Source organism: Loxodonta africana, chromosome 19, assembly GCF_030014295.1.
Source record: "Loxodonta africana isolate mLoxAfr1 chromosome 19, mLoxAfr1.hap2, whole genome shotgun sequence".
NCBI lineage: Eukaryota > Metazoa > Chordata > Mammalia > Proboscidea > Elephantidae > Loxodonta > Loxodonta africana.
The window spans coordinates 21,581,075-21,608,282 of NC_087360.1; the positions used below are offsets into that span (position 1 = coordinate 21,581,075).

Here is a 27,208-nt window from a genome sequence, read left to right on the forward strand (position 1 = left end):
TGTGTGGGCATGCACCTGCTGGGGAACTACGAGACCCCGTGGCTCTAGGGCCCTCACCTGGACTCCGGAAGCTACCATCTGGGTGGCTTGAGGTGTCTGTACTGTTGTCTGCTGCTGTACCTGCGGCTGCACCTGCGGCTGTACCTGTGGCTGCTGTACCACCATCGGCGCTCGGACCTTGAGTGGGGGAAGAGGACTCATTGAGGAGCCACCCAGGGCAGAGGGCAGAGCACCCACTATCTCTGTGGAAGCTTTTAACTTCAAAGCTTTTCCGGAGATGGAGGACAGGATTCTCACGACATCACTGGCTATGATGTGGCTTCCTCTCTGACCCACAGCCCACAGGTTCATCAGAACATCCCACCCCAGCCTGCTTGAGATCACATGGCCCAGCCCCACTGCTCCCCACTGTGGCGAGAAGTAGCGCTGCTCCTGCTGGGACACCTGCATATGCCCATCACCACTGGTGACCACCGCAAGAAGCAAAAACTTCCCCAGTGGACAGCACAGCCCAGCTCGCTCAGCTCTGGACCAGCACAATGATAGCCACAAGCAACCGTACTGAGCCCCGGACTCCTGGAAGAAAGGTGAGCCTGGGCCACAGAGCCCAGAGGACAAGCAGGGCAGCTGTGGAACCAGTGGGTAGGCAAGCTGCAAAAAGTGTGGCTCCCTCCTTGGAAGTTTCCATCCATGCCACCAGATCCAACTGCAGCAGGGTGCATGGAGCTCAGGTCCTACAATTCCCAGAGGTCTGGGCGGTGGGCTGGCTTGTAGGTGACAGCTGTGTGATGGGACCTTCCCTAGCCTCCTGGCCTTCCTGTATGAGGCCTCTATCTACCCTACCAGTGTGGCCTCATCCACTCCACTCCACTCAATGAGTGGGAAACAGGAAAGGTCACGAGAACCAAGAAAGTAAACCAAAAATCAGGTAAAAGCGGCCCCTCAGCCAGGCTATCCCCACTCCGCTGGCTCTGCTTTTTGTTGTCTGTGTGTCACTGCTGTGATTTGTTTTGTACAGAGGATGCAACATGTACAGAAAACGGTATTTTATATAATAAAAACCACACACACACGAAAACAAACCCAGTTGCTGCTGAGTCTCCACAGGCTCACGGCGACCCCAGGTGTGCCAGAGTAAGACTGTGCTCCACAGGGTTCTCAGTGGCTGATTGGTCAGAAGTAGACCACCAGGCCTTTCTTCCGAGATGCCTCTGGGTAGACTCGAACCTCCAACCTTTCAGTTAGCAGACGAGTGAGTGTTCACTATTTGCACCACCCAGGGACTCTTTCATAGAATACCTCCCTCCGGGCTAAGAGATCTGTGCTCAGGCTGTAACTGCGCAGTTAGCAAACCATGGGTGACACCAAACGAAGGAGGCACACCCACCCCAAAAGCAAGAATATGCGCGGTGCCTTGTGGCTCTGATTACCCAAGATCTCAAGTTGTCCCTGGACACCGTTAAGGTCATCCACAAAGCTTGGAAAATAAGCAGCCGCCCCCAGAAGCAGTGAGCAGCACCGTGAACAGCAGCGTTCAGGCTGCAACACTCTCGGCCGAGCTGCGCTGGGGAATCAGCCTTAGGGTGGGTGTGGGAAAGGCTTGCTTGAGCTCCAATGCTTGAAAGAGGAGGAAGTGCCATGTGCACTTGAAAATCCTCAGGCACAGCTGCCAACAGAGTCAGTGGCCAACGCCCTTGCCCAGAGCTGTGCCCTGCCCTGCACTGTGGGTACTCACAAGTTTCAGCTGCTGCTGCGTGTACAGCATCTGTCCCGACAGGGCTGGCGCCTGGGATGGCACAGACTGTGGCGGCAGCTGCAGTGGTTGGTTCTGAGCAACTGGCGGCTGCTGGGGTGGCGGCGGCGGCGGCTGGTGGTGCTGCGGGTGATGCATCTGCTGCAGCTGCTGCGGTAGCGCCTGGGCGGACGGAGGCTGCGGCTGCTGCATTGGTGACTGCTGCATTGGGGGGGCCTGCAGAGCCTGCTGCTGCTGCTGCTGCTGTAGTTGCAGCTGTGCCATCCGCTGCAGCTGCTGCTGCTGCTGCTGCTGTATCTAGGGACAGAACAAGCAACGGTCAGCCCCCTCACCCCCGGGGGTGCCAGCTGCCCTGTGCTGGCCGTGCTCTCAGGAAGCCCGCGTGGGCAGTGGCACAACCTGCAATGATGGCTGCCTGGGCTGACTTCTCTAATGAGAAGGGAACGGGCTGCTCACAGAGGGGCTCTGGGCCCCTGAGGTCAACACTGCGGACACACAGTGTGCCTCTGTGCTCTGCCACCGAGCCCCTCCACCTCTGTGCCTGGAGAACATGAAAGAAGGGTAAAGGGAAGTATCTAGATGGTTAGGCATAGGGTACTAGAGGATAGGTGCAGCCCCCCAAGCAAGGACAAGTGCTGGGGTGACTGCTGATTCCTGAAGCCTTCTCCAGCGATGCCTGTCTGTGCCTCAGCAGTCAGCAGTACAAGCCTCACGAGGACAGTCGACGTCTGCTTTCCGGAAGTGACGGAAAGGTGGGGCCTGAAGGTCCACCATCAGTTCTGGGAGTCAAGACCTCCAAGACGCACAGGAGGGTGGCAGCTGGGGAGGGGGGACCGGCAAGCTAAGGCCTGGAGAAGCCGGGGGATGGAGGGGCCGTGTGACCTGACAGTAGGTGCTGAACGTGTCTGGACTGTGACTGCAAACCGTGTTCCTACAGAGCTTCCAAGGTGACACGCCACCCCCTGCAAACACCAGCTGGGAGTCGATGACACCGTGGCCAGCCGCCCGAGCGCTCAGAGGCCGAGCGGAGGCGCGCAGGTCCTCAGGAGGAGTGCCACCCCCGGCTGGGACCAGCATTCCGCACCTCGGAGTGTGTGGGCTTCTCACGTTTTGCGTTGGCTAACTCTCCCCTGAGTCTCTTCCGCCCAGAAGCCTCCGCTGACCCAGCACCTCAGCGCCTAGTAGGCCCGCGCCAGACACTGCGCCTGACCGAGGCCCCCCTCCGCACCCTGCCCCTAAGTCTCCTCCTCACCGTCCCCAGGCCACGAGGAGCCAAAGGAGGGGGCTGGCGGCGGGTGGGCTCTGGGCCCCCGCAGCCAGCACCGAGGCAGCGCGCCCAGGGCCCCCGCGGTCAGCACCGAGGCAGCGCGCCCAGGGCCCCCGCAGGCAGCACCGCGGCAGCGCGCCCAGGGCCCCCGCGGCCAGCACCGAGGCAGCGCGCCCAGGGCCCCCGCAGGCAGCACCGAGACAGCGCGCCCAGGGCCCCCGCGGCCAGCACCGCGGCAGCGCGCCCAGGGCCCCCGCAGGCAGCACCGAGGCAGCGCGCCCAGGGCCCCCGCGGCCAGCACCGAGGCAGCGCGCCCAGGGCCCCCGCAGGCAGCACCGCGGCAGCGCGCCCAGGGCCCCCGCGGCCAGCACCGAGGCAGCGCGCCCAGGGCCCCCGCGGCCAGCACCGCGGCAGCGCGCCCAGGGCCCCCGCGGCCAGCACCGCGGCAGCGCGCCCAGGGCCCCCGCGGCCAGCACCGAGGCAGCGCGCCCAGGGCTCGCGGGCGACAGGAGAACGCGGAGGGCGGGAAGGGGAGCCTGGTACCTGCTGCTGGTTCTGATGGTGCAGCTTGATCAGGTGCTGCTGCTGCTGCTGCTGCTGCTGCTGCTGCTGCTGGAGCTGCTGCTGCTGCTGCTGCACCGCCGCCTGGAACTGCTGCTGCATGGCGCTCTGCTGCGCCTGGAACTGCTGCTGCTGCTGCTGCAGCGCCGCCTGCTGCTGCTGGAACTGCTGCTGCTGCTGCTGCAGCGCCACCTGCTGGAGCTGCAGCTGGGCTGGAGATGGAGACCCGAAGTCAGCCACGGCGTTCTCCAGACCCCACAGGGCCGCACAGCAATAGATACGACAAGCAGCAAAGGGCCACGGCCATCACAGGCAGGAAGGACATTCAGACGGAGCCCACTGCCTGGACGACTGCAGGCCACAGGTTACGTTCACTAGTTTGAACACATCATTTACTACGGAGACACAGGTATGGTGGGAAGTAGCATTTGGGTTTATTATGGGACCTACTACGATGAATTACTCTGTAACAGCCAATGGGTAAAGAAAAATGTCAATTAATTGCGCTGGATGGACAAGAGGCCTGGTCGTAGGCTGTAAGTTTCCCAGTTACAGACACATCCTATGAATGGAATTATATACTATATGGTCCTTTGTGACTGGCTTCTTTCACTCAGCATGGTATCTTCAAGGTTCATCCACGTTGTAGCATGTATCGGTATTTCATTCCTTTCTACTGCTGATTAATAGTCTACTGTATGGATATACCACAACTGGATGGACACTTGGGTCATGGGTTTTGGTTTGGATGGACACTCGGGTCATTTCTATTTTTTGGTATTAAGAGTGCACAGTCATGTACAAGTTTTTGTGCAGTGGAGCTTCTTTCTGGGGTGATGAAATGTTCTATGATTGAGGCAATGACTGCACAACACTGAATATATTAAAAATCATGAATCGTGTACTTCTAAACGGGTGAATTGTATGGTATGCAAATTATATTCAATAAAGTGGTTTGAAATAGCCAAAACAATCTTGAAAAAGAACAAAGTAGGAGGACTTATACTTTCAATTTGAAAATGTACTTTAAACAGGATACAAACATAGAGACTAATAGAACAGAACTGAGAATCCTGAAATAAACCCATACATCTATGGACAAAAAGACTGTTCAATGGGGAAAGAACAGACTCTTCAGTAAATGGTTCTGGGACAACTACATCTCTACATGCAAAAGAATGAACCCGAACTCCTACCTCACACCGTATATGAAAATGAACTCAAAATGGATCAGTGACCTAAATATAAGGACTAAAACAAACTTTCAAAAGAAAACACAGGGGTAAAGCTTCAAGACCTTGCTTTTGACAACAGATTCTTAGATATGACACCAAGAACACAAGCAACAAAAGAAAACATATATTGGAAAAGATAAACTGAACTTCATCAAAACTAAAAAAGTTTTGTGCATCAAATGACAGTATCAAGAAAGTGAATGGGAGAAAGTATTTGGCAATCGTAACCTGATAAGGGTTTAATATCTACAACATATAAGGAACTCTTAAAATTCAATAACAAAAGGCATCCCAATTAAGAAATGAGCAAAGGACTTGCTTGGCTAGGACTTAATATATAAATGGCCAATAAGCCAAAAACCTGTTGCTGTTGGGTTGATTCTGACTCATAGTGACCCTACAGGACAGAGTAGAACTGCTCCATGGGGTCCCAAGGAGTGGCTGGTAGATTCTAACTGCCAACCTTTTGGTTAACAGTCCTAGCTTGCTGTAGCTCTTAACCACTGTGCTACCAGGGCTCCATTTAGGAAATGGACAAAGGACTTGGATAAGACTTAATATACAAATGGCCAATAAGCACATGAAAAGATGCTCAACATTATCATGAAAATGCAAATCAAAACAACGAGATACTACTTCATACCCACTAGGATGGATATTATCAGAAAAACAGAAAATAACAAGTACTGGAGGGGATGATGAAAAACTGGAACCCTCATCCACTGCTGGCGGAACTGTAAAATGGGGCAGCTGATGGAACTGTAAAACAGTTCAGTGATTCCTCAAAAAGTTAACCACGTTACCATGTGACCCAGCAATTCAACTCCAAGGTATACATCCCCAAGACACAAGCAGGGACACAAACGGATATGCATACACTAATGTTCACTGCAGCATTATTCACAATAGCCAAAAGGTGAAAACAACCCAAGTGTCTATCAACAGGATGGATAAACAAAACGTGGTATATCCACACAATGGAATTCTTTTTAAAAACAAAACAAAACCCATTGCTATCCAGTCGATTCTGACTCAGGGTGACTCTATGGGACGTAGTAGAACTGCTCCATAAGGTTTCCAAGGAGCGGCTGGTGGATTCGAACTGCTGACCTTTTCATTAGCAGCCAAGCTCTTAGCCACTGTGCCACCAGGGCTCCAAAAGAATACTACTCAACTATAAAGAGAAGAAAGTCCTGATACATGCCAAGACATGAGTCTTGACAACATTACACTGATTAAGTCAGACATAAAGGACAAATATTGTATAATCTCACTTCCATGAAATATCTAGAATAGGCAAATGCATAGACACAAAGTTTACAGTGGTTCCCAGGCACTGGGAGTTAGGGAGAATGGGGAGTGATTGCTTAAAGAGTACCGTTTCTGTTTGTGTTGATAAAAACTTCTGAAGATAGTGGTAATAGTTGCACACGTTGAATGGAATTAATGTCACTGAATAGTACTCTTAAAAATGCTTAAAATGGCAACTTTTTTGCCACATATATTCACAGTAAAATAATGCTCTTAAAAAAAATAAAGGAGAAATAATACAGAGATCCCTGTACACTTTGCTCAGTGTCCCCTAATGGTAACATTTTGTAAAATCATAGTATAAAATCACAGTTAGGATGTGTGCTCATGTGTGCATGCATTTATTTCTGCACGATTAGATCATCAGGGTATGACAGCATATCCCCCACAACATCAAGCCACTGAACAGTTCCCACGACACAAGGTGCTGCCGCCTCTCTACAGCAACGCCACCCCGCACCCCCGGCAACCACTCGTGTGTCCTCCATTTCTCAAATTTTGTCATTTCAAAAATGTAATGTAAGTGGAACCATACGAGATGCAAGTTTTTGGAATTAGCTTTTTTCACTCAGTATAGTTCTTTGGAGATGCATCCCGGTTGTATTGTATCGCAGCCTGTTCCTTTTTACTGCCAAGTATTTCACAGCACGGACATACCACTTTAACCAGTCACCTGTTGAAAGGTATCTAGTGTGGCCTCCAGTTCTGGGCTATTACAAACAAAGCTGTTACAAACATTCATGTACAGGTTTCTGTGTGAACAGTTTGCATTTCTCTGGGATGAACAGCCCAGAATGCAACACTGGGTCATATGGTAGTTGCATGCCCGGTTTTTAAAGAAACCGCTTAACTGTTTTCTAGAATGTACCATTTTACGTTCCCATCAGCAATGTATGAGAGATCCGGTTTCCCTGCATCCTCGCCAGCATTTGGTGTGGTCATTTTTTAGCCATTCTGATGGGCGTGAGAAAAAATTTCAATCTTCTTGTTACTTCTATAGTCAGAGAACACTGTATGACAATAATACGTTGAATGTTGTTGAGACTTGCTTTACGGTTTATTTTTATAAATGCATTTGTTCTATCTACATCCTTAGATTAAGCTTGCCCATTACGTTATTCAAATCTTCTCTATCAATAAATGAAAAAGGTAGCTGAAATAACGGCCAGATAAATTTTGTTCATCTTTTATTTTCAAAGTTTTCTAACATTTTATGTGTGTTTCCTGTATATAGCTGTATTGTTTTCTTTTATTTACATTCAATCCCACATTTCCTGTCTTTTAGTAAAAAAAAAAAAAAAAAAGCTTTTACTAGGAAAGCTTAATCCATTCACATTTATTGTGATTACTTGTATTTTTCCACTTGTTTCTATTTGCTTTCCTTTTTCTAAGCTTCTTCTTTTTAAATTGCATTTTTGCTGGATGGTTGAAATCAATTTTGTATATTGGCTGGATTTTTGTCTTTTTTTCCTCTTCCTCATTCCATTTTTTCCTGTTGGTTTGAAATTTACAAATCATTTCTATTGTTTCAGCAAATACTTTTTCAATTTTATCAAGCATATTTAACTTAACACAGTGTAAAGTTGATCACTATTTTAACCTCTTTCTCAAACAGTACAAGGACCTTAGAGCACTAATTACTTTTTAAATTAGGTTTACTATCTTTTTTTTTACTTTAATATTCGTGTCTTCAGTGAAGGTTCACAAAGCAGTTTAGGTTCCCGTTCAACAATTTTTGCACAAGTTGTTCAGCACCATTTGTTACATTCTTCACCAACCGCGAACATTCTCATTATTTCTGTTCTGGTTGTTCAGTTTCCATTAACCTAGTTTCCCTGCCCCTTACATTCTCACCTTTGTTTTAAATTAATTGTTGACCATTCGGTCTCATATATATATATATATATTTTTAGTGGTTTAAACAAATGGGTTCATTTTTTTCACATAATATGAAGTCTATGGGTAGGCCATTGCTGACATTGGTTCAGCTGCTCATCAGAGTCACTCTCCAAATCGGGTTTCATCCTCATGGTCACAACATGATGCCTAAAACACCATGCATCATGTCTTCCTTCAAAGGAAGAAGTAAGGCAAGTGGGAAGGGGTTCTGCCTCGCCAACTCTGTCTCTTTTAATTAAGAAAGCAGAACATATAGGTGATTTTTAAAATGAGCACAGTACTCACAGGTGATACTATTTTTTTTTTGAGCCAATTTGTTATTTAGCTACAAGATGACCCCAGGTTAGTCTGGGATCTGAAAAGTCTGAAGAATATCTCAGGGCAATAGTCTCAGGGATTCCTCCAGTCTCAACCAGTCCAGTAAGTCTGGTTTATTTTTAGGAACCTGAGGTTCTCTTCCACATTTTTCTCCCATTCTATCAAGGTCCCATCTATTACGGCCCTGATTAAAACGGTTGGTAGTGGTAGCTGGGCACCGTCTAGTTTTTCTGGTCTCACGGTAGATGAGGCCGTGGTTCATGTAAATTATTTGTCCTGTAGGCTAGTTTCTTCTTTGAGTCTTTGGTTTCCTTATTTGTTTTTTGTTCCAGATACTAATTAGTTTTTAAAGAGAATTTTTACATGAACACAATGTCCCTGGTATACATGCTATACCCCCTCCTGACTTAATGGTACCTACGTCATACACTGGTCGTTGTTGATGTTGTTGTGCGCCGAGTCGACTGTGACTCACAGTGACCCTATAGGATAGAAGAGAATGGCTCTGCACGGTTTCCTAGGTTGTCATCTTTATGGCAGCAGATTGCCAAGTCTTTTCTCCCATGGAGTGGCTGGTAGATTTGAACCACCCACCTTTCAGTTAGCAGCCAAGTGCTCAGCCATTGCGCCACCAGGACTCCTCACACACTGGAGTAGGAATTAAATAACGTTATAGATAAAACACTCAAGAGAGTGTTTGGAAGTCCATATGGAGGTTCGCTCTGAGCATGATGATTTTACGACCCACCACCTGTCTGTCATTCTGTGGTGGCTTGTAAGTTGCTGTGATGCTGGAAGCTATACCACTGGTATTTCAAATACCAGCAGGTTTTCAGTGGAACTTCCAGACTCAGATACAGTAGGAAGAAGAACCTAGAGATCTACTCCCCCGCCACAAAAAAAATTAGCCAGTAAAATTCTTATGGATAGCAGCAGAACACTGTCTGATACACTGCTGGAAAATGAGCCCCTCAGGTTAAAAAGCACTCAAACTATGACTTGGGAAGAGCTGCCTCCTCAAAGCGGAGTTGACTTTAATGGCATGGATGAAGCAAAGCTTTGGAGACTTTCATTTGTCGACATGGCACGACTCAAAATGAGGAGAAACAGCTGCAAACATCCATTAGTAACCAAAATGTGGAACATTTGGAGTATTGATCAAGGAAACCTGAAAGTTGTAAAAAATGAAATAGAATGCTTGAAGATTGATATCCTAGGCATTTGTGAGTGGAAATGGACTGGTATTAGCCCCTCTGAATCGAACAATCATATGGTCTACTACAATGGGAATGACAAATTGAAGAGGGAAGATGTCACATACACTGTCAAAATGAACATTGCAAGATCTATTCTGAAGTACAACACTGTCAGTGATAATATCCACACACCTACAAGGAAGATCAGTTAATACGACTATTGCTCAAATTAACACACTGATCAATAATGCCAAAGATGACGAAAATGAAGATTTTTACCAATGCCTGCAGTCTGAAATTGATCCAATATGCAATCAAGATGCATTGATAATTACTGGCGATTTGAATGCAAAAGCTAAAAACAAAGGATCAGCAGTTGGAAAATATGGTCTTGGCGACAGAAACGATGCCAGAGATCTCATGATAGAATTTTGCCAAGACCAACGACTTATTCATTGGAAATACCTTTTTCAACAACATAAACAACAACTATACACGTGGGCCTCACAGGATGGAATACACAGGAATCAATCGATTACATCTGTGGAAAGAGACGATGGAGAAGCTCCATGTCATCAGTCAGAACAAGGCCAGGAGCCAACTGTGGAACAGGCCATCAACTGTTCATATGCAAGTTCAAGACAAAGCTGAAGAAAATTAAAACAAGTCCAACAGAACCAAAGTACAACCCTGAATATATCCTGCTGAATTTAGAGAGTATCTAAAGCACAGACCTGACACACTGAACACTGATGACCAAAGACCAGATGAGCTGTGAGGTGACATCGACGTCACACATGAGGAAAACAAAAGGTTGTTAAAAAGACAGGAAAGAAAGAAAAGACCAAAATGGATTTCGGAAGAGACTCTGAAATTGCAGAGTAGCTAAAATGAATGGAAGAAATGATTAAATAAAAGAGTTGAACAGAAAATTACAAAGGGTGGCTTGAGAAGACAAAGTATTACAATGAAATGTGCAAAGACCTGGAGTTAGAAAACTGAAAGGGAAGAACACGCTTGGCAGTTCTCAAGCTGAAAGAACTGAAGGAAAAATTGAAGCCTCCAGTTGCAATACTGAAGAATTCTATGGGCAAACTACTGAACAACACAGGAAGCATCAAAAGAAGATGCAAGACTGTAACCAATGTCACAGAACAATTTGTATAAAAATGGTTAAATGGAAACCTAATTTGCTGTGCAAGTTTTCACCCAAAAAAAAAAAAAGATGGAAGAAATACAATCATTGTACAAAAAGAATTGGTCGCCGTTCAACCATTTCAGTAGGTAGCCTATAAGCAAGAACCTATGGTATTCGAGGAAGACACTGGTGAAAAACAAGGCTCCAGGAATTGACGAAATACCAATTGAGATGCTTTAACAATGGATGCAACAATGGAAGCACTCACTCGTCTATGCCAAGAAATTTGAGAGACAGTTACCTGGCCAACCAACTGCAAGAGATCCATATTCTTGCTCGTTCCAAAGAAACAGTAAAGCCAAGATGACTTCTGGAAACTGACCAGATCAGACGGACACCTGCAGCACATCTGAGTAGCTGGTACCTTACTAACCTTACCCTGAGGAGTTTTTGCATTACCGAAGGATATATATATTTTTACTGAGCTTTAGATGAAGGTTTTTTTTGAAGGTTTACAGAACCAGCTTCTCATTAAAACAATTAATACACATACTGTTTTGTGACACTGGTTGCCAACCCCATGACGTGTTAACACACTTCCTCTCTCAAACCTGGGCTCCTGATCTCCATTCATCCAGCTTTCCCATCCTCTCCCACCTTTTGTCCTTGCCCCTGGGCTGGTGTGCCCATTTAGTCTCATATACGCGGCTCAGCTACATTTATTACTGTTTGTTTTATGGGCCTGTCTAATCTTTGGCTAAAGGGTGAACCTGCGGAGTAACTTCAGCACTGAGTCAAAAGGGTATCTGGTGGCCATACTTTCAGGGTTGAAGGACTAATTGTTAATGATTTCGATAGGTAAAATGTATATGGAGAGGGCAGTAACCCTGCAAATGTCAAATATGTAGAATTCATAGCTAAAAAAACAAAACAAAACTGGGGTGGTCTGCAGGGCAATAGGTTTCTTGTGTTTATGACCATGGGTTTATAATTTTGCCAAAAATAATTGGTTGGGTGGCAGCCTGCCCTGCGATTAGTCTATTTTATGCACCTTGTAGGTCGGTCGTGGTCAGTCTATTATGCAAATAAGATACCTAAAACCATTGAACAGGATTGAGTGACGTGCTCATACAGTCAAACCTGCGAAACTCAGAATCTGTGGAAGGCAGAAACCTGTCAGAGAAGGAAAACTCAAATGAACAAACTATCGATATAAAAATGGTAAGATTGTATCCTGTCATAGGCTGAAAGCTTCTGCCACCCAAAAAAACAAGGCAGTCCCATTGAGTCTGGTTCTCACAGGTTTCACTATTTAAGCAGCCAACCTGACAGAGATTTTCAGAGAGAGACACAGAGAGTGAGAAGAAGCTGTAACACTGAAGACAGCAAGAAATGGCATGAGATGGTGAAAAGCAGCCAAGAGATGGCAGAGCCTGGTAGCAGCAACCCTGAGTGAATGGCCTGCCTGCAGGCATGGCTGAGGAGCTGAGAGCTGTCTTGGTTGGAAGCTGTCCTGACTGAAGAACCGTATCTTGTCTTCTGAGTTGTATCCAGTTATTTCCAAGGTGATTCTGATCCCGAGTTGTAGTCTGTTACCTCCCTAATAAACCACTTAGCTGTAAGTACAGTTGGTGAGTTCTGTAAGACACTGCAGTGAATTACTGAGCCCAAAGAAGGGAGGAATACTACTGAAGGGAGGGGAAGTAGTTGTGGTTAGAGATGGTGGAGTGGTACATCGGCTTGGAGAAATTGGAAATCTGGGGCATTTCTAACTTCTGCCTCATAGGAACCAGCTTGGCGCTGCTTCTTATTGAAGAACTTATTTGTTCATTTGCACATCCTTCCACAAACTGTCCCTGTGTCCATATCAGGCATGTTTATGAGAGAAGGGAGAAATGGGAGCTTGGGATGTGGAACCAAGCGAAGATTGTTTTAGAACGGAGAAGCTAGAATGTGCTATGAGACAGATGGCAAGAACTCAATAAGTGGAAGAGACTGAAGACATGAGAAGGGAGGAGATGGCTGGTGACGGGAGAAGGTCCCAGAGCAGGAGCGCATGGGAATGAGTGTATGCCAGCCTGGGAAGAGTGAGGCGACGCTCATACAGGAAGCCCGGCCCTGAATGGAGTGGGAGGGTTAAAAGCGGGTGTTCGGGGCAGATAGCCTGGGTTGGAGCCCAGCTCAGCAGGCCTGGCTGTGTGGCCCCACAGTTCTAGGCCTCAGCTGCCTCACTAGCAAAGTAGAGAGGGCAATGCTGCCTCTCTCAAAGGGATATCGTGGGGTACACACGGCAAAAATATACCAAAACACAAAATCCTGTACAAAACGTTCACAACAGCTTTATTTGTAATGCCCCAAACTGGAAGCAACCCAAATGTCCTTCTAGGGTGAAGGAATAAGCAAACTGTGGTGCATTCATACCATAAACACCACTGGGCACAGGAAGGCATAATTACTGATACAGCCACTAGGATGATCTCAAGGGCATCATCCTGAGGAAAAACAGCCAATCTCAAAACATCACATACTGCATGATTCTATTTATATGGAACTCACAAAGTGATGTAACCACAGAGCCGAGTCCAGGTCAGCAGTTGCTAGGGCTCTGGCTGAGGGAGGGCGTGTCATTAACGGGTAGTGTGAGACAGCTCCTTGTGGTGATAGAGCAGTTCTGTATGCTGTCTCGGATGGTGGTTACATGATTCTACATGTGATAAAATTTCACAGACACACACACACACACAAACATACACAAGAATGTACGAAAAAACCAGTGTGGTCTGAGTAAGGTCTCCACCTGAGTTAACACTACTGCCCCAATGTCCATTTCTTGGTTCTGACACTGTGCTAAGGATGATATTCTCATGGAAGAAGTGGAGTGAAGGGCGTGTGGGAACTCTCTGTACTATTCTGCAACTTCCTGTGAGTCTTAAGCTATTCCAAAAATTAAAAGTTACAAAAAGGAAAAGAAACATCACAGCACACTTAGGAGAATCTGAGGGTACATCAAGACAGGCCCTGGAGAAGAGGGAGATGGTTCTCTGCTTCCCCTTGAGAGAAGCTACGGGCCACCTGGAACACCAGCATTGCAGCCCTGCTCCTGGCCAGAGCAGCCATGTAGCTGGGACAAGGGGCCACCTACTGCAGGGAAGCGAACAAGAGGACAAAGCTCTTTCTCCAGGGAAGGGGAAGCTCCATGGAGATGTGGCTAAGCCACAAACTAGGGCTGACCAAAGGGCAAGAACAGTACTAGAAGGGATGGCTCCCAAGACCTGGGACAAATAAGGGGTCTTATAGCACTACTTCATGGCTGAGAACACCATGAACATAATTGTCTCTATCGTAGTTACAAAACACAACCCGGATAGAGTCTCAGGCCACCCCCAGCCTCCCACAAGTCTTCCTCTCTTGCCTAGGAGTAGAAGGGCCTTGATGTTACTTCACCCTTCTGGTAGCTCAATGAAGGCTTCAAACTTTGCTCTTTCTACACGCCAAAAACACCCGAAACCAAACCCGTTGCTGTCAAGTCGATTCTGACTCAAAGTGACCCTACACTACAGAGCAGAACAGCCCCCATAGGGTTTCTAAGGAGCGGCTGGTGGATTTGAACTGCTGACCTTTTGGTTAGCAGCCGAGCTCTTAAGTACCATGCCACAAAGTAAAAAATACAGAGCTATTCGGAACTTCTCCCTGATTTTCTCGACACCATTGGAAGCAAAGGAATACGACACGTTATCACTGCAAAGACAGTTGCAAGCTCTGTGGATCACGGTACTCACTCTGCGGAGTTGCTGTAGACACCACAGCCATGCCATGTGGGGTTATCCCGGAGGTTCCTGGAGGTGGCTGCCCCATGGCGCCCAGGCTGCCCATCCCGCCCATGGACTGCCCCGGGCCTCGAGCAGCCATGCTGATTCCAGTGGCTCCTGCGGCAGGGGTGCCAGTCAGGTTCTGCAGGGCATTCATAGGATCTGTGGGATACAAGGTATCTCAGAAAAACCCACTGACTGGGTGGGGCTCGAGGGTATAAGGCCTCAGGAGCATCAACCCCCTCTTCTTACAGGCTCCACTCCTCAAAGGTCCCAAGTGGTGGGGGCCCACAGAGTCCCAGGAGCCTCCCCAGGCCTAGGTCTGGCAACTCGCACACCAGGGGCCAGGACACAGGGTGTATACATCACCTGAGCCCCCAAAAGTAGGGAGGAAGCCCCATATCCCTTGCCTGGTCTGTGCCAGGGTCCTAATGTGAAGGGGCCTTGAGGGCTGGAGGCAGCACCCTGCCAGCATCCCCCTCTTGCTGTGGGCACACAGCTGGGAGGTCCCAAGACTCAACAAGGTATAATGGCATTACACCTTTCACAAAAAATGGCATACTTTTACTCACAAAGAAACTGTGTAACTAAAGAATGCGAATTTCTGCTGTTCTCTAAGAAATACTACCACAAGTAATTACATGGACCATGCTACAATAGTTCTCGCCCACAGAGCCCAAATTGTAGAAGATGTGGACAATTTTGTGGATTTGGATACTCCTTTTGCTGAGTGTTCAGTGAAGCTAGACAGGTGTGTCACCTGCCCTCACAGTCTGAGAGAAGGAAGGGAGGGAGGAAAGGCCAAGACCCTGCTCAGCAGTGTTCACACGGATGTCGGATGCTGGAGCTACCTGCTGGAGGTGTTCTTTTTGCAAATGTTCTCCTCTATTAACAGGTGAGGCTCAAGCATATACAGCACCCATTATCTCCTTCCTGTCACCCCAAACCTAAAGCTGGGAAAACTTTAATTTAAAAAGGAAAAACTCTTACCGCCCACAGAAGCTTGAGATTTCTTGTTATCTATACAGAAAAACAAAAACAAAAAAACACCAAAGTAAACAAAGTTTTACACAACCACAGCCCCCTGGGGTCAGTCAGTTTGGGAAGTCATTTGCTAAAGCTGAGCTGTCCTGCCTAGAAACTAGACAGAACACATGCAGAGCCTGGCAGCCTGAACCTCCAAGGAGCTCCCAAAGAGCTGGGAAACCTCCAGGGGATGGAACTGGCTCAGGGTCAGCCTGGGGCCCTGGAGAACTGCTCCAACGCTGGGGCCCGATGAGGGTGGTAGCGTCTCCCCTCTGGGTTCCCTTTCTTCTCAGGTCAAGGTCTCAGCCCAGGCCCCGAGAAACAAGAAGAGAGCTAAGGAGTCCATGATGGGCCTAGATGGTGCTGGGAACGCCACGTCACCTCCCGCCCAGTCTCCTCTGTCCTCAAGGTTCAGAAAGTACCTGTTCAGGGCTGGCTCAAAGCTCCATGCCTCCCTGTGAGCCCGAGGGACAGGGCCACGGGCCCAGCTGACTACCAACACCCCACCTCCCAGCAGCCTTGCCCTGATCCAGGCTCATGGTTCCTTCTCTCCTGCATCTCAGAGGACTTCCCCAGACATCGTAAGGAAGTGAAATCAAGCGGAGTTTACCTTGCCAGCTGCTGGGCTACAAAGTGTGGACAGAAGTCAAACCCGCTGGCCCCCCTGGAACTCCTAAGTTGTCAATGGTTCCCTTCACCCTGGGATCCTGGTTCTGTCAGCCAACAGGCGGCAGCCCTGGCTTTTCAGAAGTGAAGGGTGTCGCTGCACCCCGAGGTCCAGGGACCTTGGTGGTCTTCTGTGCGTTCAGTGTAAGTGTGTAGTTCTACTCCTGAACGGAAGCTGTCGTTGCCTCTACAACCAATATCCTGACTGTAGCCAGACCATGGGGGAGAGGCAGCAGGACCTGTCTGTGGGCACGCTCCCAGGATGGCAAGCATCAGGAGGCACCCCAGTCTCCAGTGATGAGACAACCGCGCTGGCAGGAAGTACTGCAGGCTGAGACCACAGAGCGCCCCGCCACCGCACTTTCCTTTGGGGAGACCATGACCATTCAGGAATGCTCAGTGTCTACCTGTGTTCCACACACTTACACAGAACACACGAAAGACCACCAAGATCCCAAGACCCCAGGGTGCAATACCACCATTCACTCCTGAAAAGCCAGGGCTGCTGTCTGGTCACTGACAGAACCAGAAGGATCCCCAAGCTGGAGGAGGTGGCATGTGGCAGGGGTCACCCAGCCTCCCTCCCAGGCGGTGACCCAATGGCAGAGAACTAGAGGAGAGGACTTTAGGAAGGCAACCTCAGAAGCTTGCTCCCCCAGCAAGAACACATATTTAGGTCAGGCCCCTGTGGGTTAATGAAACCTGGGAAAGGGAAGCTTCCGTTCCAGGGCAAACATTGTTTCTTTAAGAATTTGACAAGTAAAAACAGCAGTGCTTTAAAAAAGGAGATTAAACTGACCGCTCTGAGATCTACCTTCCCATTAAGCCAAAACGCACGTTTTTGAGGCTTAGACTTGGGGAGGTGGGGATACTGAATTGAATGAAGTGCAGTGAAGAGCTTTCTTAAAAGCAAGCCTGCTGGCAGTCAGGCGTGTTCAGACGCCACGACTCCTGCAGAGGCTGCAACCACAACAACACAGAAACAAACAACTTTACTCACGAATGTCTCGAAAGTGAATAATGAGCCTGGCCACAAGAGAGAGGTATTCGTCCTAAAAATAGAAACAGGAAGCAGATTAATCCCAGATAGAGCTGTGAAACCAATGACCTCTTCCCCCGTTGCTGGCACTGCTCCTGTCATGGAGCCGAATGAAACAGACAGTGATGACGCTGACGCGCCACCCAGGCTCTGGCCTCTCTGGAATCCATTGCTCAGAGGAGAGCTGTCAGCGTTCAGCTGTGCCGGCCAATAAACAACACAGAAACAAAAACAAGACTGTGCTGGGCCCTCTGGAGCTGAGCGAGCCAGAGACCCCTAAGCAGCACCTCCTCAGAGGAGACACCATCTGGCTGGTGAGGTCAGGCTAGTCTGTTAGGGCTTCTCTGAAGTGGATGAGGGTGGGCATTTTTTTGGGCAGCATTTGTATTGAAATGCTTTCACTTTTAATACCCCGCCTGCTCTTTTCCCTAGGGATGCAAATCTGGACTGGCTGCAGGCGGTGCTTTCCAGAGATGTGAGTCCGAATACCATGTCTCTGGCAGTGCTTAGCAGGGTGGCCTGCCCTGGAGTGTCATCTCTGCACCCACGGACACTCATTCCCAGGGATCCGGGTAAATCACTGCTCTGAGTTTGTCTGTTGTCCACAAAAGAACATCTCAGTTAAACTGCCACCAGAATGCAGAGCAAAGCCCCCATCCTCTGCCCCGTGCTGCTGCGATCCGAGTCTGTGCCCCAGAGAGCATGCCAACAAGGCAGCATCCATCCAGCCCCATCCTCAGCCCCAGCACTGGGGAGGTACATTCCAGGCACACACGCCTGTGAGCTCAGGGACAACCAGGAAAATGAATGTCACAAGACAACCCCTAGAGAAACGAGAAGTAAAATCAAAGTGGTTTTGGATGAATATAAAAAGATAAGGACATTTTCTGAATCTTTAATTTTCCTCATCTATCTCCAAACTCCACCCCACCGCCTTTTTCCAGCTGAGGAAATGAGCAGAGGATAACCCAAGGGGAAGGTGGCCCCAGGAAGGGAGGTGAAGCAGGGACGATGGCTGTAGGCAGAGGGGGCGGCACAGGAAGGGCAGTGAGATGCTGCTCAGCAGAGGGCACTCAGGAGGTCTCGGTGACACTCTCAGCTGCCGACACCCCCACCAATTCCTGGCGGGAAAGACAACGTCCTGGGGTGACAGCCCCACTCCATCGCCTGCCACAGGGCTGGTCCTTACGGGACAGCAGTTGGTGACTGGGGAGCAATGAAGGTATGGGGCCAAGGAAGTGCAGAACAGAAATGAGGTGGCCAAGCGCAAGAGGACAAGGCCCCAGGGAGAGCCAGACCAGTGGCTGACACAGCATTAGGACCCTGGGCCATCCTTCTCCATTTCCATAAAAGGCAGAACAAGAGGAGGTAGGTTTAGAAAGCAGCAACGTAGTACTTCCGCTCAGACATCTTATACGTGAAATGAGGCCCAGGAACATGTCCTCAGGCCCTCTCTGCACAGAACCAGGACTGAGTGAGACACACCTCCCGCCGACCACTGGAGTTGGGGACAGAGGTGCCCACGCTGCAGGGCCCAGTGCCACTCCTGCTCAGTCTGTGCTCGCCTGAAGCTGATTTACTACCATGGGGGAAAGGCTCAGGAGACCAGTGTGGGGGAGGAGAGGAGGAACAGGATTACCCGACAGGTGACACAGGGCACCTGGAGCAGTTATGTCACATTTCCAGCTGAGCAACTTTTCTGTGGGTTAAACCAAATAAAAAAACCAAATCCATTGCCGTTGAGTTGATTCTGACTCATAGCAACCCTAGACAGAGTAGAACTGTCCCACAGGGTTTCCAAGGAGCACCTGGTGGATTTGAACTGCCAGCCTTTTGGTTAGCAGTTGTAGCTCTTCACCACTACAGCACCAGGGTTTCCACATGTTTCCTAAATTCTTCTAAAGGCTGGGTCATCCTGGAACATCTTGGGGCTGAATGCTGGGAGTCAACTGCAAGAGTACCCCCACGTTCCTTCTCAACAGGAGAAAAACCCAGAATCTGAAATTGTGCCTCTGGGCCTCAACCACCCCCTCCCCCGGGGCCTGTGGTGTCACTGCTCCCCACACTTCCTCCCTTTGCAATGCTGGTGCCCAAACTGACCCTTCCCAGGCATGAGAACTTCTGTCCAGACAGACTGGTTATGGTACTCTCCTTTATACCAAAGCACCCCAAGCTTCCTGAGACAGTTCCAGGGAAATGAGCTGAAGAGGAGCACGTAACCTTCCCCTCAGTCAGTACCAGCTCCCCTGCTCGCTATGAAAACATCAAATGTCCAGATTGCTTGTTAGGCTGGTGTTACCAGGCCATAAACAGTAACCACCGGGACCAATAACAGCTCACACCTGAGCACGATGAAGGGCTGGGGCAGTTCTAACCACTTTACGTGCACTACTGCATTTTTATACAGATAACACATGCCTTCTATGTTTGTTTGCCAGCCGTGTCCTGCCGCCATGACGCAGTTAAGCATTCTGACCCATGGATCCAGAGAGCAGAGTGCCTTCGGGCAGGAGGCTTGCTGGCAGGGGTAGGGTGCCTCCAGGTACTTGCTGGCCAGGTTAAAGAGCTGTTAACACTTGTCCAAGCAGGGTAGGAAGGAGGTCAGAGGCCAGGCCCAAGTGGAGGCCAGGGGCTGAGGGCCAAGAAAGAGGCCTGTCCTGAGGGAGCTGGGAGGAGCCTGTCCTTCAGGGGCTGAGGGGAGGCCTGCAAGGTCAAGAGGAGCTGAGAAAACTGTCCTGCACTGAACAAGGCAGGGATGTGCTCCTCTCTTTGGGGGAAGTCTTCCAGACTCTGCCTACGTGCTTCCTGATCCCGATCCTCAATTGTAACTGTTACTTCCCTAACAAACCCCTAAATATGGTCTGTAGCTTCTGCGTGGCCACTTCAATTAATTATAGAACCCAGTAGGGAAGTAGAGAGTGCTGTGGGAGTGATGGCTGGTGTCACAATTGGTAAAAAGGGTTGGAGGAGGTATGTTTGACCTCTGCCTTACAGGAATCAGCTTTGGGCTGATCCTGATTCTCCCTTCTCCCGAAGTCAGAGGAGGTCTGACATCACATCTTTTTGACATAGACAGAAACAAATGAGCTGGATATCAAATTGGTGGGAGAATCATACAGGGAAAAGAATTCTTCTGAGTGACTTTAAAAAAGCTACCACTCACTAGTGACTATCCTATGGTATGATGGATTGCTTTTTATGTTTTTTTTTACTATGATCTTGTAACTCCCACCAAATGACAGGGTGGAACTATGCACATAAGGTGCTTGTGGCCGATTGAGGGACTGGACAACTTGCTAATAATGCAAATAAGGTACATGGCACCTTCGTGGAGGTGGGACCATGCAAATAAGATCTATAGAACCCTAACGAGGGGATTGGTTGGTTTTGCCATCCTGCTAGGCTTACTGGAGGTGACGGGGTGGGAGTGGTGAGAACCTCACCATCACTGAGATGGGAGCGGAGCACGTCCTTTGGACCTGGGATCCCTGCGCTGGGAAATTCCTGGACCCAGGAGACGGAGAACTGTAAAACTGGAGATGGCAAGAAGTAGAAGCAGCAGAGCAGGAGACTGGCAGGAGACAGTGTGGCAGGCTTCCTGACCCATGGAGTGAAGAGTGCTGAGTGCCTTCGGGCAGGAGGTTTTTGGGCAGAGTGCGGTGCCTCTGGGTACTTGGCAGAGGAGGCAGGCTCACTGACCCACGGACTGAGAAAGCTGAGCACCTTGGGCTGAGGCTTGGTAGTGGGGAAGGCAGAGCTTATTGGTAGAGCTCAAAAAGCTTTGTAACATTTGCCCGAGTAAGGCAGAGGCTGGGCCGGCCCAAGAGGCCCAAAGGGCTGAGGACCAGAGAGAATCCTGCCTCTGGGCATGGCTGGAAGGCTATCCTGACCAAGAACTGTATTCTGAATCATTTCTGCTCCTGAATTTATAACCAGTTACTTCTGTAATAAACCCCATCCTGAGTGTTGTCTGTGAGTTCCGTGCAGCCACTGCAACAAATTGTTGAATCCAGCAGAGAAGTGGAGAGTGCTATGGGAAGGACAGTTAGTGTCAAATTGGTAGAAAGATTGAAGAGAGGAGATGCGTCTCGCCTCTGTATTGTGGGAGTCAGCCTTGGTTCATTGATCTTGGTTCTCCTTCCCCCTTGTGAAGTTGGAGAAGGTCAGTGACCCCCGTCATGCCACTTGAACAGTTCTCATCAAGGCCACAACAGCTGGCTCCTCATACAATGGAAGAAAAATGTGGAATAGAACTCAAAGCTGAGACTAGAGGACTCCCCAAGACTACTGCCCTGAGTTACTCCAAAAACCCTGAACCAAAACTACCCCTTGATCAATTTAACTACAAAAAGACAAACAACCCAACCATAAAATGGATGAAGGATTTGAACAGACATCTTACCAAAGAACGTTCAAATAGTCACCAAACACATGAAAAAACGCTCAGGGTCATTAGCCATCAGAGAGATGCAAATCAAAACCACAATGAGATGCCATTTCACTTCCACTGGGCTGGCTAAGATAGAAAACAAAAAAACAAAACAGAAAACAACAAATCTTGGTGAGGATGTGGGGAAGTTGAAATCCTTACCCATTGCTTGGGAGAAAGATGTGGTGGTGTGCTCCTATGAAGATTACAGCCTTGGAAACCTTATCTAGCAGTTCTACTCTGCCCTGCAGGGCTGCTATTAGTTGGAACTGACTCAACAGCAACAGGTTTGGTTTGGGTTTTGTATACCCATTGCTGGTGGGAATCCAAAATAGTACAGTCGTTGTGGAAAAAAAGTGTGGCAGTTCCTCAAAAAATTAAAAATAGAACTACCACCAAAAAACCCAAACCCTTTGCTGTCGAGTCGATTCCGACTCATGGTGACCCTATAGGACAGAGTAGAACTGCCCCATTGGGTTTCCAAAGAGCAGCTGGTGGATTCAAACTGCCAACCTTTTGGTCAGCAGCCACAGCTCTTAACCAACTACCACATGGCCCAGCAATTCCACTCCTAGGTATATACCCCAAAAAACTTGAAAGCAGAGACTTGTACACCAATATTCACTGCAGTACTATTCACGACAACCAAAATGTGGAAACAACCTAAATGTCCATCAGTGGATGAATGGATAAACAAAATGGGGTACATGCATGCAATGGACTACTACTCAGCCAGTAGAAGAAATGAAGTCTTGATACATGCTACAATATGGATGAAGCTAGAATGCTGAGTGGAATAAGTCAATCACAAAAGGACAAATACGGTATGACTTCACTTGTACTGGAAACCTTGGTTATGCAAGGGGTTAACAGCTACCTACAGCTGCTAACTGAAAGGTCGGCAGTTAGAATCCAACAGGCACTCCTTGGAAACTCCATGGGGCAGTTCTACTCTGTCCTACAGGGTTGCTATGAGTCGGAATCAACTCAACAGCAACGGGTTTTCATTTATATCAAAGGACAAGAAAAGACAAATGCGCAGAGAAACAAAGTTTATTAGTGGTTAACCAGGGGCAGGAGGCAGGGGGGAGGGGGAGGGTTAATGGTGACGGAAGAAATCACATTGATTACGGGTAGGGTTGCACAGCTGATTACTGCAACTGCTGTAAAAAGTTGAATTGGCAAAAGTTGTGTGATAGATATACTTACAATGGGGAAAAAAAAGTTACAACTACCCCTTAGGTCACCTTTTAGCTAAATAACAGACTGGCTCATAAAGTAAAGACTATTACCAGTTAGTACTATGCAACTTCTAAAAAATCATCTATATGAGCCAAATGGTCAATAATTACTTTAAAACAAAGATGGAAGGGCAAGGGGACAGAGAAACCAGATTAATGAAATGTCCAAAATGGAACGAATGAAACCGTTAACACATTGTGAAAAATGTAACCAATGTCACTGAATAATATGTGGTATTGTTAGGTGCAGTTGAGTCAATTCTGACTCACGGCAACCCTATGTACAACAGAAGGAAACACTGCCCAGTCTTGTGTCATCCTCTCAATTGTTGTTTTGCTTGAGCCCATTGTTGTAGCCACTGTGTAGTAATTTTTAAATGGGAACCTAACTTGCTGCATAAACTTTCACAGAAAACTCAATGAAATATTACTACTTAAAAAAATACATATCCTTATTGGTTTGAACATATTGTAAAGACAAAGGTAACTGCAAAGAAATCTTAAACTTCATTCCACATTTTCTTATGAATGGTAATATTAGTCTAATTATTCTGAGATCGCTTTAGAGTATAAGTCATCATGCTAGTTGTATTAGAAATCAAGATATGCACAGTAACTGAAAAGATACACGTTTAAAATGAAAGGTGTTAAAAACTATGTAAGGTTAAATTTCAATCGGAAATTTCAGTGTGAAATTATGTGGGTTTGTTGTTGTTGTCATTGTTGTTCTTTCAAAAGCACCTATTTCTTAGCTCTGTTCATGGAAAGGCCCAGAAGCAACGAGAAGCCTGGCACTCATGCTGCACCCTCTAAATACCATTTGATCCTAGAAAAGGACCCAAACTCCTCAGAGGAAAGGACAATATTGGGTCGAAGAGCAAGCCAGCTGTGAGACTGAAGGGTCACGATGAGGGGTCCAAGAGGACACGAGGGTGCTTGGGAGCTTCCACAGAGCAAGGACGGGGCCAAGTGAGCATCCAAATGAACCACTGTACCTGACTGAACACACCAGTCACATAGTCGTCCCTTGGAGGCACGACCAAGGGTAGCAACTCCTTGTGTTAAAAGGTGCCATCCGCAGGAGAGCATTCTCCTGGCCATCCTAAATAAGCTGTTTGAAGTAACCAAGTAGCCCTAGTTGATGAGGGAAACCCTTCTTTATAGAAAAATTCCATCCAATAAATTTGGAAGAAAAGGCAGAATCAAGAACAATTGCCACTTTGCAATCCCTAATTAAATGATGGCACCATCATATGGAAGGTAGATGGGGAACTGTAAAAACGAAGAACCAAGCCATCACTCTGACCCCCTAACTGTGGACTCATAAGAAAAGCAAGACATTCAGAGAATACCCTCATAAATAAGGCACCACTGTGTCTACACTGTACACCAGAGACCCGTATTTTTGTGCAAAACATTTATGAACTATATTAAGTACAAAAGAAGGGGTTTAATATATATAATTTTCAAAAGATCCAGTAAGGTTAGTCTGCCCCAACTTCCAGCTGCTGCTGAAGACTGCTGACTGAGGCCTGCTGTGTGCTAGGAAGCAAGCATCTTGAGTAGACGCTGCACTCACAGCCAAAAATTTATGCGGGGGATGAGGGCGTGAGGGTGGGCGGGATAGCTCTGATAGCAATAAGGCAAACCTCCACGGGGATATGACTGGAGCTTGACACCCCTTCTCCCACCTGGTAACTGCTGGTTGCCAGGCTGTTTCAAACTGCTACAGAAGGCCCCTGTATGGAGTCTGCTCCCACAGTTAGCACTCTACCTGCCTTCCTGTATACCCCATAGCTCAGGTCTCTGAAAATCACAGGACAGATCTCCCCTGGGCTCAGTTTGGGTCTGTCTGCTGCTTCTTCCAGTCAGCACTGAGGACTACTGACTGGCGCTGCTGTGTGCTAGGAAAGGAGCAGCCTGAGTGGAGGCTGCATTCACAGACATCAATCTACCAGGGGGAAGGACTCTGAAAGCAACAAGGTGGGCCTTCCTGATGGTCTGTTCTGAGAGTGACAGGCCCTCCCCCACCCAGTAATTGTGGGCTGCCGCTCTGAGACAAACTTCTACTGAAGGTTCCCTACAGTGGAGCCAAGAGGTGGGTCACTTGAGCGATTTAAGTGGAATCTGTTTCTCCAACCACCACAGGGCCACTGGGGCTCTGAAAACAGTAAGACAGATCTCTCCAAGGTCCTTCTGGGGAATGCCAGCTTCTCATCCTCCTAAAATGGAGGCAAGTCTGCCTGTGTTTCCCTGTTAGCTCAGATATAAGCAGCTCCCACTGAGCAGGGAAAGAAGCCTCCGGCAAAACTGGAAGGCAACACCCGGCTCCAAAGGGGCCTCCCTGGGTAGGGGTTTTCCAACTGAAAATGTGGTTGCTGAAACAGAAGGGATGGTAGTAATAGCCAGAGAGAGAGGACTACATCGCCTGGTGGACAGATTGATTAGTGCACAGTATCTCGCCTGAGTGGCAGTGCCTGCTGGTAGACAGACTGACCCAGTGTGTTCTCTGGTGTTTCTGGGAGACACCGCAAGTTGATTATTGAGATCTGGAACTTTTGAATCCTAATTAAACCAAGGAGGGAGAAGGAACTATCACAAAGAGAGAGAGGAAATGTTACGTTCATTGTGTGGTGCCTAGGGTCTTGGGGACCTCCAGGCAGCCATCCAAGGCACAACAATTGGTCTCCATTCACCTGGGGTAACAGAGGAAGGAAAGTTAGGAATAGGAGGAAGAAATGGAATGTGTAGTAGCTAATTGCCTCCATGAAAAACTGCCTCCTTTGCCATGAAACCGGAAGAACTGGATGGTGCCCGGCTGCCATTACTGAACGTTTTGACCTAAGATTCTATAGAAGAATCTTGATCAAAAGAGGGAAAATGCAGAACGGAATTTCAAATTCTCATGGATTCCAGACTTTCTGGAGCCATGGAGACTGAACGAACCCCCGAAACTATTCCCCTGAGATAATCTTTAAGCCTTAAACCGAAAAATATCCCCTGAAGTCTTCTTAAAACCAAATAATAATCTAACTTAATTAGTAAAAAATGTCTGCCTTCAGCGTTATATTCTTTCAAGATCTATCTATATGGGACCAAAGTGACACCAGCAACTTGAAAGATTAGATAGGAACCCTAGGGGGCAGTGAGTTTATGTCAATGGGGGAACAACAGCTTAGAAAAGGAGATTAAGAATGGTTGTACAACTCAAAGAATGTAATCAATGTCACTGAAATGTACATGTAGAAAATGCTAAATTGGTGTAACTTTTGCTGTATATATTGTCAACAACTTAAAAAATAAAAATAAAAAAGACCTAGTAAGCCCAAGACAGGAACCATTCCCAAAGCCAACTCTTCAGACAGGGATTGGACTGGACTACAGGGTAGAAAGTGGTACTGGTGAAGAGTGAGCTTCTTGGGTCAAGCAGACACATAAGACTATGTGGGCATCTCCTGTCTGGAGGGGAAACGAGAAGGCAGAGGGGGTCAGAAGCTGGCCAAATAGACAGGAAAATAGAGAGTGGCGGGAAGGAATGCGTGGTCTCATTAGGGGGAGAGCAACTAGGAGTATACAGCAAGGTGTATATAAATTTTTGTATGAGAGACTAACTTGATTTGTAAACTTTCACTTAAATACAATAAAAATTAAGAAAGAAAAATAAAAAGACCCAGTAAGCACATGTTCAGAAATGCATCCAGTTCTAACAGCATCTCCTAGGACCCTGGCTGTGCTCTCACTGTGGATGCCAAGTCTTCCGGAGCCTTCAGAAAGCTGGTTCCAACGTCTGGAACTACCATTATTACGATCATCCACCCCGTTCCAGGCACAGTTCTTTTCGCTTCCCTCAGCCTCTTTTAGGCTGAGATTATCCCACCCTTAGGAATTAAGGTCTGGTGGTTTTGGGTGTCTTCTGCTTTGATAGATGGGAGGCAGTAGTGAGAAGTGGTGTGGGCTCTGGTACCAGGTGACCTGGGTTCAAGCCCCAGCTTTGCCTTTAACAAGCTGTGTAACATCCTCGGCAAGTTAAAGCACACTGTGGGACTAGGTTTCCTGTGTGTCAACTGGGAGGTGTGTACTGCACCCACTTCACAGGGTGATGTGGGGACAATAAATTCACACACATGAAGCATGTATACAGGGCCTTGCAAGGATATATCAGTTTAGGGCGAGCAGGTGAGGTCTGGCTGTTAGACCTGGAGCCTGCCAAAAGACAGAAGAAGGAGGGTTTTAGTTGGGAGGCTAACACATACACTGGCAGCCTGAGCCAACTCCAAGCAATCTGAGGAATTTCTTTAGACAAGAGCACCCAGAATGTTT

The 27,208-nt window shown here is 47.9% G+C and overlaps 1 protein-coding gene across 9 annotated transcripts in view; it reads right to left on the reverse strand.

Annotated features, from left to right (window-relative positions):
* Positions 1-27,208, reverse strand: part of MED15 (mediator complex subunit 15) — a 73,884-nt gene that overhangs the window by 17,479 nt on the left and 29,197 nt on the right. For 5 of the 9 annotated variants that reach the window (XM_064272384.1, XM_064272382.1, XM_064272380.1 and 2 more), the window contains exons 3-8: positions 17,180-17,231; positions 15,478-15,507; positions 14,458-14,649; positions 3,564-3,793; positions 1,736-2,050; positions 58-177 (exon numbers count right to left, since the gene is read on the reverse strand). In XM_064272384.1, coding sequence (XP_064128454.1) covers positions 58-177; positions 1,736-2,050; positions 3,564-3,793; positions 14,458-14,649; positions 15,478-15,507; positions 17,180-17,231 — 939 coding nt within the window. Of the gene's footprint in view, positions 1-57; positions 178-1,735; positions 2,051-3,563; positions 3,794-14,457; positions 14,650-15,477; positions 15,508-17,179; positions 17,232-21,620; positions 21,735-27,208 lie in introns of all 9 variants that reach the window. The other 4 variants (XM_064272385.1, XM_064272383.1, XM_064272387.1 and 1 more) reach the window with 2 other exon arrangements.